General features: G+C 30.5%; 1 protein-coding gene and 1 pseudogene across 1 annotated transcript; one reads left to right on the top strand and one right to left on the bottom strand.

Annotated features, from left to right (window-relative positions):
- Positions 1-891: 891 nt before the first annotated feature.
- Positions 892-4159, bottom strand: LOC110779110 (heavy metal-associated isoprenylated plant protein 35). The gene is made up of 3 exons (XM_021983641.2): positions 3364-4159; positions 2841-2916; positions 892-1437 (listed from the first exon to the last, which is right to left on the bottom strand). The coding sequence occupies exons 1-3, from the start codon at positions 3577-3579 to the stop codon at positions 1310-1312; spliced, it is 420 nt and encodes a 139-aa protein (XP_021839333.1). The 5' UTR covers positions 3580-4159; the 3' UTR covers positions 892-1309.
- Positions 4160-4748: 589 nt separating this feature from the next.
- On the top strand, positions 4749-4861 carry LOC130468198 (uncharacterized; annotated as a pseudogene).
- The last annotated feature ends 7958 nt before the right edge of the window (positions 4862-12819 follow it).

Here is a 12819-nt window from a genome sequence, read left to right as displayed (position 1 = left end):
ATAATTGCGGGTGGATCGGATTAATGGATATCCATTTAATATTGCCATCCCTAGGTTTGGTGGTATTGTGATGAGAAGTTGTGGCAGTGGTGGTGTTTTGAGGAGAAGGGAGGAAGGGGGGAAGTAATTACCCCAAATGAGGGTAATAATCACCCTAGTGGGATGGTGGGTCTATTCCCCCCATGATGAGGGTATTTGTTCCCCCTTCCCTTTTATTTTCTTCTTGCCAACACTAGCTTGTTTTCTTTGCCACCACTTCATACCCTTATCATCACCTTCAATTACCTTAGTTTGACTTTTATTACCCTTTTAATAAATTACCATCAATCCAAGCATGCCTTTAAGGTAATCAGATCTAAAACCCCATTTTAACCAACAATTCACCAATTTCATCGATATAAATGAAATTACGGACCGCCGTAATTTGAAAACTATGTGTTTAGATTGTCCTCCAAATCATGAACAATAAAACATATGCGAAAAGTCTTATGATTTTTTATTTTTTTTTAACATGATGAGCATATGATATTGCACAAAATAACAAAATAGATCTAGTTGTATCACATAATACTTGGTGGTCTAACATGGTGTGGTCTTTATTCATGCTTATTTGTGTCGCTAAAATATGCCCTACTTTTGCAACTCCACCGCCACTTTCACCTCCTTCAATCTCTAAAATTTTAATGCACGAAAAAAAGTAGACAATGGCCGGTGCGTTAAAGCATATACGTAGCTCAAGGATCATGTATGCCAATATTATAATTCTAAAAATTAATTAATTGATACACTAATTATCATAAAACCTACAATTAAGAAATAATTAAGATATGGATCCATAAATTATATTACGTACAAATATCGCAAAGAGTCAATGAAATTAAAGATGGGTCGTCCAAAATACTATATTATATAAATTATACATTAATTGGAATATATTTTATACTACCACTTTAATTTGCAAGGTTAAAATAAAATAAAATTGTGGTACTTCCCTTGCAAATTAATCTACTAAGCATCACGAGGAATTAAGATGGATGCATTACATTTTGGCATAAGATATACAAATTATAATTACTATATGCCACGTACAATTATGTAATAATTTAGCTTACTCCTTAATTAATTAAGGGTCACAAATCATTAATAATGCAATTTCTCGTACCATTAGTTTCTTCTTTATGATCCCCACCTATATAATAGACGGATAGACGAGTAGTCATTTCAATATCAAATTCATGATAATATTCTTCCTTCAATCCTTCATCTTTTCTTGTTTGTGATCCTTAATAATCTTTTGTTGCTTGCTTCATTAGATGCCAAAAGTCCAAAGTTGAGCATTTTTAACCTTGGAAATACTATCCAATACCTCAAAAGGGAGGATGTCACCAATGACTACCACCATCTTGCTTTCCAAGTCTACTTTGTAAGACATCACTCCTAATTTTGTTTGGGGAGAAGACATAGAATATGCACGTCAGTATATATTGTTCACAATTTATTCTAATAATTCATATATGCACAAAATAACAAATTACACACAATAAGTAAAAGAAGCTAAGGAATACTCTCTCTGTTCCATAATATTCCTCGTGTATTTTATTCATATGGTCAAAGTTTAAAAATTTTGACCGTAATTAATACTCCCTCCGTCCCAGATTAGCTGTTAGACTTAGCTTTGCACAAAGTTTTAGGTGATAAGTGATTATTTGGTTATCAATTGTTATTTTATTGAAAAAGTAGATGTAATAAGAGTTAGTGGGGTATTTTTTTAATTGAATGAGAGAGATGGTGTGGGGACAAAAAAGAATTTAGTGGGAAGAGAGAGACAATATAATAATTGTGGGGTCGTTCCTAATTTAGAAGTGTAACAAATAATCTGGGACGGACGAAAAAAGAAAGTGTAACAACTAATCTAGGACGGAGGGAGTAGTATGCCAAAATGCATATCATTGTCCACAATTTTTTCTTCTTAACTCCAGGATGAACCCCACTTAAACCAACTAGAAACACAAAATAATTATCAATATAATTAAATTTAGCTAATATTCCAAAATTTTAATAATTAGAATGTCAATATCGAACTCTTTTTTGGGGGCAAAAATTAACTTAACTAGACATTAATGTGGTCAAGCCTTTCCAACAAGGCAACAATGTCTTCACGAATTATACATCCCAAATCCAGTGGTGGCACCTCATAATCTACAACTTTGCATCATGGTAAACTCCATGATTTACTAGCCAATTTGTGATCCTATTTTCCACTCTATAACAACGAATAAAGGAGTCCAGATCATCTAGAGTTTTAATCAAACTCTACAAGGTAGAGTTGTATCTAAACCATACATTTTAAAATCAATGACTCATATTCATGAGAAAAAATAGGGGGAATTTTGAAAAGATAATATTATGAACCATTGATTTTTCATTCAACGGTTGATATTCTCAAACTCTACCTTAATTTTTGATTAAATTCCAGACATTGATGAACAATATGGTAACAATCCTTAGTTCAAATGGTAGACTTCAATTTTCTTATTTATAATAGTCTACCAAACTATTTAAGACCACCCTTTAATAATTAGTTTCATACTACTAGTAATATACTAGTGGTGGCAATAGATTAGCCTAATTATAAAATAATGAAACCAAATCTTATTGTAATTAGAACCTACTAAGCTCTATATGGTCCCTTTCTTGATATTTGGGATTAGACATATTCCTAGGCTTATCAACACAGAACAATTGCTTTGGTATTGCAACAATACTCGATCAACAAGAGATTAATGAATAAAAAATTATAAAAAAAATACATAAAATGGATAATTTGTGAACATATATACCTTCTATTTTTGAGATATGTTTCTCAACTTTCTTTGCACAACCATTGCAATGCATTGACACCTTCAAGACCACTGTCTACACAAAAACAAGCACAAACCGTAACTCAGTAAATAATTTGCCGAATGAGTTATAAGGGCAAGGGTAAACAAATAATGCGTATTATGTACGTAGTATATCACATTAACCTATTTATAATCAACCAATTCAAGTAATAACTTTTTCCTAGGATGGTATATAGATAAGATGATCATCTCATAAGTCATTCGATCATAAAGGACGATGATACAAACGTTTTAAAACTCGACCTTATAGTCGTTATGTAAAACACGGGAAGTGATTCTGGCACACTCACTATGAGAACAAAGAAAATTAATCGTATTCACATAAAAGTGTGACAAATTTTCCCACGAAACAATAATACGTCTCGATGAAATATGGTGAATATGTATAATGTAGAACTAGAGAGAGAGAGAGAGAGAGAGAGAGAGAGAGAGAGAGAGAGAGAGAGAGAGAGAGAGATACCTTAGGTTTCATGAGCAAAGCCAAGCTTTGTGAACCAGAAATGGCATCTTTAAGTGTCAAAACTTGTTTCTTTTGACCTTCAAAGAGAGGTTTCCTTTCTTGCTCAAGCTCTTCATCATCTTCATGAGCATCAACGGAATTCATACAGAAACATGTGTTTGTATCAAATGCAAGACAAAGTGAATCCAACATCCTACTTAACTTCATCTTCCCCATTTTAATTATTTCCAAAATTCTCAAAAAAATAAAAAGGCCCAAAAAAAATGAAGTTTTTAACCAAAAGAATCCTTACAAATGTGTATATATGGTGGAAGGGAACCTATATATGTAATATACAAGCTCTAAGCTAGCTTCCTAATAATAACTAATATAGATTAGCTAAAGCTTAAACAATACTTTAAATGTGGATTGAACTAATTAATTAAGTAGAAGTGATTAAAAGCTTAAGGTCAATACATTGGGGAGCTAAAAAAAATGAACTTTCACAAGACCCAATAAACTAATGAGGAAGTAAGGAAGCTAATTTGGTGAGCTAATAATATTAATACTAAATTATACACTATGATTTAATAATAAATCTTTTTGTTTTATTAAATTATAGTGATATATTTGTCATTTAGGTGAGTTTCTAAAGATGGGAGGAAACTAGAAAAGAAAGGAAGAAGATGATAAGCAGCTTTGAAAAGAAGGCACTATAGTTATAGATGTCAGATCTAGCAGCTGAATTTGGGAGAAATGAGCTTCACACTCTCATGTGACTATTTCCCCCTTTTTTATTTCAAAGATACCATGGATTATCATATGCATTAATAAGAGGCGCACTTTGATAAATTTGTAATTTATACTCGGTTCTGTTATTTATTATGTGGTCCAATAAGTTCAGATAATTTGCAATTAGGTTATATTATACTTCCTCTGTTTTTATTTACACGGTACGATTGAGTTTTGCGCACTATTCATATAAGCTCATTTGATTTCTTTTTGTGGTTTATATTCAATAAAAAAACATAGTCGTCTGGGGGTTTTATTAAATTCGTCTCAATAAATATTTTTTAATATGACACTTTTTTTAATTTTTTCTTATCCATAATTGAAGATATTAATGTTTGAAATCTTACATTGACAAATATGCCTAAATCATCGTGTCATTTAAAAAAGAACGGAGGATGTATATGTAATTTTTAATCAGATTATTTTACTCTCTTGAAATCAAGCCTAATAAGGTCATATGAGGTCAATTATATTTAATCGGGTACAATCAGTTCAAATAAGTGAATGTGTCATATGACGAAGAGAACGCACCCGAGTAATAAGTTTGTCATATTTCAAAAAGATGACACGTATAGAAGTCCGTAAGATATATACAAAGAACATATAGTTAAAGAGTACCCTCTCAAAAAACATCTGATAAAATTGGAACGATACAGAAAAGATTAACACAGCTCCTACGCAAAGATGACACGTATATAACTCTTTAAGAGAGTGGTGCTATCATTTTGGGGGGTAGAACACTTGAATTTAGACAGAGTGGTACAAACATAGTTACATTGAATAAGTCCATACACTATTTCTATAGTGTAAAGCTAGCTAAAAATTGAGTAGAGTAGAGTAACAAGTGTCAGAGACAGAAGAAACAGAGTACATGAGTTTAGGAACATGGGTTAGTTGGAGGAAGACATCTATAATAAAGTTAAAGACAACTATAGACTTGTTAATTCATCTTCTTGTTTATTAATTTTTGGAATCAATTTGAGAGAGAGATAGAGAATGTCTTGTCATGCCAACAATTTTGGCTCAGTTTGGAGTGATCAATCAAGATTGAAGATAAGTACTAACCTGATAAATACTTGTATATTTCTCCAGGGGCCAGAGTACTACTATATTGGTCAAACATGTCATGTACTCCATTGCATCTTATTCATAAGTCTAGTGTAGTAGTGTACTATTTACTATTTATGGTTACTGCAGATTGAAACCAAATCGATACTCCTTTCGTACGGAATTAGTTACAAAATGTTATATTGTCATAACCTCGTATATCAACATGTTACATGTTTATAATAATTAGGGACACTGTGTAGATGTTTGGTGAGAATAACAAGGTTAGATATGTGAAATTTCACATAAGGGTGTGTTCTTTTCATTTTATAACACTTAAATTTAGTGGACTTGATTAAACCTGAATAACTTGATAGAACTTTATTGTAACTTATTAAACTTGATCAAATCTTATTTCAAGATGGGAAACTAATAAGACATAATTAAAACTTAAATAACTAATAACTTAAAAACTTATTTGAATTTACTATTTAAATTTAATTATCATAAAGTGAAGAGAATTTATCCTAAGAGGTAGAATAAATAGTCACTTATCAGAACATGATAATCTACGAGAGTTACAACTTGGTGCTAAATGATATTTTCTACATCTAATTAACGTCCACTAAAATGGGAAGAAATTTCAAAGTTAGTGGATATATTTATGACTTGTATCTGCATGTAGCTAGCCACAATTCTAAAGAGTTATGGGCTGATCACTAATGGTCCACATGATTTAAAAAGTTGAAAATGTTGACAAAAGGTTATAATTTATAGAAAATTACTGATGTATGATTCGGAATTACATCTTTTCTTTCACAATTTTTGTACATGTGCTCTAAAATTCTTGAAGTTAGTTAATAACCCTCTAATTATATCATTTATGTGAAATCTACAACCTATTTAGAAGGTGGCTTTAGTCGACGGCAGTACTTTTAAGTTTTAGCAATTAAAAATTAAAAAATAGAAATTACAATTTAATAATATATTTTTATGTATATTAAAAAAATAGTTGTGACACAATTCTTTTGTCGCAAGTTGCGAGATTTGTCACTTTGCTTAAATTTATATGTAGTTTCACAAAATGATAAGTCTCACAAGTCACATCAATATATAGTTATATTACCGGTCCGTAAAACTCTTGTCAAAATATGGAATACTACTCCATAGTCCATACGTACTAGGAGCAAATAGTGATTCATAAAAATGCAATCTTTGTTTAGTTTATGTTACGGAGTAATAGTTTGAAAGAAGAAGTTTATCAAACACTAACTATCTAAATAATACTAAGTATATTGATTGTAACAAACATGTACTACATATACGTTGGTCACTATAACATCTATCGGTTAGTATAAATATAATCATAGCGCGCTATCACAACAACTAATATCTTACCAATAGTGATCAATAATCCCAATCTACAAGACTACAAGGTCTAGAACATGTCAACATGAGTGACGATTTAGAAGTTCATATTGAACATGAATTGGTCGTTAAGCTACAAGACTATTTCATGACCAACATGTAACATTCATGACATAGAACAAGAGATAATTAGTCAAAAGATTCCATTACGTATATAAAGTTCAACTAATAGTCCTAACTTTATAACATTTGAGCTACCCAATTTTATTTTCATTTTTTGCATAAATAAAATATATATCTTGAATGCATGCGTCATGCACGCATTATAAACTTACTACTAATTTAATTGATTTAATCTTAATTTATCAATAAATAATGGACGTCAAGTTTTTGTTGCTATGCTATGCTTAGCTTGTTGCTTGTACACGACCTTTTAGGAGCATGGCGAGGCAACACCAAACTTAGTAAGAAAGTAAAATCTTAATAAATTTTTAAAGAAAATTAGAAGATCTATTACTATATACTAAAAGAGACACCAGGAATGACACGTGTCAATTCCTGGTGTAAAATTTTCCCGCCTAAAAATGTTTTCCTAAAATATATATTTTATTTTATTCTCTACCCTTTTATAAACTATCTATGTATGGAAAAAAATATTAGATTATAATTTATGGCAATAATAGATACCACGTAATAATCATTTTGCTACATACTTTTTTTTTATAACATTTTAGTCAAATCGGTACATTAATAATGGAAATTATATTCACTTGATATGTTGGTCAAAGTAGCATATTACACATATATAATATGCATATTAGATAATATAAATATAAATGAGTATGTTTAATTTTTTTTTTTATATAATTATGCAGTAGTTTGGCTATATTTAGTTAAATATTTTGTAAAAAAAATTATCATAATCCGTGCGTGCACGGGATCTAATCTAGTTATTATTAAGAGGGAGTGTTTGGTCGGAGGTCTTCAGGAAGGGAAAGAAATTGTTGGATTTTCATTTCATTTGTTGTTGTTTGTTGGTGGTTTTTGTCATTTTCTTTACCCCTTTTTTTTTTTATTTACCCCCAAATTCCTCTATAATGATAATTTACCCCCAAAGTTTTCCATTCTCTTTTCCTTGACCACCCTCTTTTCATAATAAATAAAAATTTAAAAAATAAAAATAAAAAATACAAATATATACTCCGTGTAATAATAATAAATAATAATTTAAATATTTAGTTATTTTTCATAATAATATTTAATACTTGATTTTTATATTTATTATTATTATTATTATTATTATTATTATTATTATTATTTACTGCCTCCGTTTATAAATTTTTTACGGTTTATTTGCACAAATATTAAGATAAAAAGGGAGGAATGTGCAAAAATGCGGTGAGTGTAATAAACTATAGATAAATTAGGGAGTGTAAAAATGTGGGTGGATGTAAGAAAAAATGAATAAAATAAGAGAAAGTGAGTGGAAAGTGATAAATATTGTGGGGGTAAGAGCAGTAGGATAGAGTAATTAAAGTTTAATGTCCAAAAATAGAATAAAACATAAGTGTAAAGAACTTTCAGGAACAGATTTAAACGGAAAGCGTAAAGAACTTTAAGAAACCGAAGTAGTATTATTTACTCCCTCCGTCTCTTTTTGTTCTTTACGTTTTCCTTTTTGGGTATTTATAAATGTTCTTTACATTTCCTTTTATATTATCCCATAAGTGACTTAGTATTCTATCAAAATTTGTGTCCAATTATTATTTTAACCAATTAAATTCATTAGGTCACTTAATCTCTCACACTTTTCTATTGGGACATTAAATTTTTCTCATTTTTCAATATCAGAATTTTGATAAAAGTGAAAACATTATAAATAAACGTAATTTATCTTGTTTAAATAAAAAAATTGAGGAATCTCGATGCAAATTAATTAATCGTTAAAATGCGTGAAAAATATCAAATGTAAAGAACAAAAAGAGGCGGAGGGAGTATTATTTATTGTTTTCATTATTTATTTATTATTATTATTTTATTTATTATTTTTTATTATTTTTTTATTTATTCAATTCGGTTATTTGGGAGAAAGAGGGGAGAGGAATGGAGAAATCAAACACCATTCTTAAACAAAGGATTTTCATTTCATTTTCCTTGATTTCCTTTCTCATTCTCTTTCTCTTTACCCTTCTCAAACCAAACGGCCCCTAATATATCGCCATGTATATGGGCATGTAAAAATTTGTAATTTACAATTTAAAGCATAAATACAAAATTCTTCATTTAATTTACTACAGAAGATATAGTTTGAACACTTATTTATCGTTTTTTTTAATTTATCATATGGTAATGTTTTAACCACCATCTGATTCGATGTCTCAACATTTTTAGTGTCCGATGTTAGAGCCGAAATCTTAACTTTTAATAAACGTATATGAACTTAATTGAAATATAATGACTCCGCTGATTAAACTTAAATTAACTTACTTTCAATTTAGCTGGACTTATTTTTTGCTAAAATAAGCCAAAATAAGTGAAAATAAACAGAGCCTAAGTAAATAAATTGCCATAACTATATATCATGATTTGAATTGCAATTTAAGAAGTTTGCAAGTAAAAGTAAGGCCAATAATGTGAAATGTATATACTCCGTAATTAGATAGATTTGATAATGAATTTAAGTTATCACATTATTTCATGCCCATTTTTGGTTGAACCTGCCTTTATTTATCTCCTTGCATGTAATTGCTATACTTCAGTATAGAGTGAGTAGTACATAGTGCTTAATAAAGTAGTTTCAATACATGAATTATTATTATAGTAGGCCCTTATGCGTGAGCTCATATCATATTCTCTTCAATAATTGGATGAATGTTAATTATTTATTCATAAGTTTATTCACTACGTGTCTATTCTCTACAGGTTGCTCCATGTGCCTTCTTAAATTACAAAATTTTCGAGGGGGATCGATAAGTAAGCATCGCTTATGTAAAAATAAAATAAAATGTAAGCATCAAAATTTTGTGATTGATATGAAATAATATTGACAATGAAAGAAAATAGACATTAATCTATTTTACGAGTAATGAAACAATATTATATATTTGAACAAATTTATTCTACGACTATTCGACTGATAACTACTATATGGCGTTAATCTTTTAACCTATTAATAATAATTATAATTTTTATTTAAATATTAATTATGAAAAATCAGGATACACCAGATTCAAAAATATAAGTTAAGGTCAGATCAGATTATAAAAATTAGTTTAGATCAAATTAAATTAGGAAAAATAAGTTCAGATCAGGAGAAATAAGGTGAACTAAATAAAGTCCGAGTTAGTTAATTAAGTAGATAAGTAACTATGAAAATTTGACCGCATAAGTAGTATATGTAAAAAATAGACAAGATGAGTCATTTGGTTAAACATTATCCTGATTTTACTTAGAGGTGCGCCTATATATCATAATCATACTCAGTACTAATTTAAACGATAAGTCATTTGATAAATGTTATCCTGATTTAATTAAAGCGGTCAACATGTTATGAATTTGAACATGAATGGGCATCAATCATGCTATAAATGAATTTTCTTTCGTGTTAACCAAATTATATTGGTGGATGCCGGATGGTGGTTGAGTAACACAAAGTAGGCAAAATGAAAAGCACGTGTGATTCACAAGAGTTCTGAGGAATAAGGATGATAGAGCGGAGTAAATAATACTCCGTATGTTTTGGTTTTTAGTGACAGTGCCATAAATTTGTGGGGGTTTTAAGTTTTCCGAAAGGCGAAGTCCTCACCTCCAACCCTCCAAGTCCCTAACACCCGGTCACTAGAGCATCGTGGATCATCGACTCCGTCAATATATATTAAGTGGGTTTACTTAACTTCACTTAGTCTGAAAAAATTGCATAATTTTAGTTATTTTTTCATTAATTTGAATTAAAAATACTTAATTTAATTAATTTTTTCATTAATTTTGTAATAGTGACTCCACTTAGTACAATTTATGGATTTGTCATTGTCGTGGAATGTGGATGAGGTAAGTAGTATAGAGTATCCTGTATCTTAATTGACTAATTTTCAGAAGATTATTTTTTTCACAAGATTTAAACTCTGAATAGGCTATACATTTTCAATTTGGTTATTTACTCTTTATCAACTGAGTAATGGCTGAATGACGGGCTTTTAAGTCACAGGGCATAACTTTATAAGCTACACACGAAAATAAGGTTGATGATGTTAATATTTGTCCCAGGCCAGTTTGTGATTGGTTACATACAGCTATAAATTTAGGGTATGACAAAATATAAATAGTGGAATTTGCAGAAATACGTGACTAGTGCCATCCCAAGTACGAGTATTTGCCAGCCCCCAATGTTTGATTCTTGTTTCACCCTTGTTTTTTTTTTTTGCTTCTTTTTTAATGATTCTACACTGCTTAATTATTTGATCGATGTCTCACTATTAGTTTTAATCACAAAAGTATGTGCTCTTTTAATATTTTGATCAGGATGTATTTAATTTGTTTCAATTGTTGGTCCATATGTTGATTGATTGGGTTATTACTTATTAGAGTGTGCTTCATTATAATTTTAATTAATATAAGTATGGTGTTGTGGACTTAAAACGTACTACGAATGAAATTAGTTAAAACGACCATTATTTTGAAATGGGAGAACATATTTTCTATAACTTTATTGTCACACATTGCAAAATCCTTAACTATACCAATGAAAAATAAATTAGGATTAGTATCTCTTCCGTGTTTGACGATGAACAAATAATAATGTGTTATGATCGAATAGAGCTGCCAATTTTGGACAACAGTCACTCGGCCCCCTCACTCAGTCAGTAACATATCAGATCTAGTTAGTTCAAGTAGGGTACTAGGGGTGTCAATTCTCAATCCGACCCGTTGAACCCGATAGGCTTGTCCGGTCGTTTATAACCTGAACCGTTTAGAACACCGCGATCTAGAAACTGTAATCCGTTCCAATCCGATTATATTTTACCCGAATCCGACCCAACCCGCTAATATTGATACAATTAAGATCTGAATCCAATAACATAACGATTCGTGACAATCCAAATCCGTTTAATCCGAACCGAAGCGATCCGAAACCCGTTTATGATCCGATCTGTTTCAACCCGAATCCGTTCCAAACCGAGAAAAATCCGTTTACTCCCATTCGTTTGCAATATGTGACCCGTTTAATCCGAACTATGTTAAATTGTAACTCATTTAATCATAATCGTTTCAATCCGTGACTCGTTTATAATTCATAACCCGTTTAACCCGAACCTTTCACGACCCGTAACTTGAATTATTATTTGCGAAATCCTTAAATATATCAATGAAAAATAAATTAGGATTAGTTTCTCTTCCGTGTTTGACGGTGAACAAATAATAATGTGTTATGATCGAATAGAGCTGCCAATTTTGGACAACAATCACTCGGCCCCCTCACTCAGTCGGTAACATATCAGATCTAGTTAGTTCAAGTAGGGGACTAGGGGTTTCAATTCTCATTCCGACCCGTTAACCCGATAGGCTTGTCCGGTCGTTTATAACTTGAACCGTTTAGAACACCGCGATCTAGAAACTGTAATCCGATCCAATCCGATTATATTTAACCCGAATCCGACCCAACCCGTTAATATTGATACAATTAAGATCTGAATCCAATAACAGACTGATTCGTGACAATCCAAATCCGTTTAATCCGAACCGAAGCGATCCGAAACCCGTTTATGATCCGATTTGTTTCAACCCGAATCCGTTCCAACCCAAGAAAAATCCGTTTAATCCCATTCGTTTGCAATATGTGACCCGTTTAATCCGAACTATTTTAAATTGTAACTCATTTAATCAGAATCGTTTCAATCCGTGACTCGTTTATAATCCATAACCCGTTTAACCCGAACCGTTCACGACCCGTAACTTAAATTATTATTTGTTTCTTAGAATATCTTTTAGGGTACTTCTTAAAATCTTGTAATAGAAGGGAAAAAAATCTATAAAAGGTAAAAAAAATTGAAGTTGTATTGTCATAGAACATTTACTTTAATGAATCCTTCCTCGTGAATCCTTCAATAATAGAGGTGTATTACAATACAGTTATAGTCTTATAGAACTAGATAATTGTAAACTTATAATCTCATAACTTTACATAATTATATAGTTAGTAATATAGTGTTATATAATTAATCCGTAGACAAATTATAGATGTACATCCTTATATAGTTATATTCTTGCATTGTT

Source organism: Spinacia oleracea, chromosome 2 (genome assembly GCF_020520425.1).
Source record: "Spinacia oleracea cultivar Varoflay chromosome 2, BTI_SOV_V1, whole genome shotgun sequence".
NCBI lineage: Eukaryota > Viridiplantae > Streptophyta > Magnoliopsida > Caryophyllales > Amaranthaceae > Spinacia > Spinacia oleracea.
This window is presented reverse-complemented; position numbering and strand designations above follow the sequence as displayed.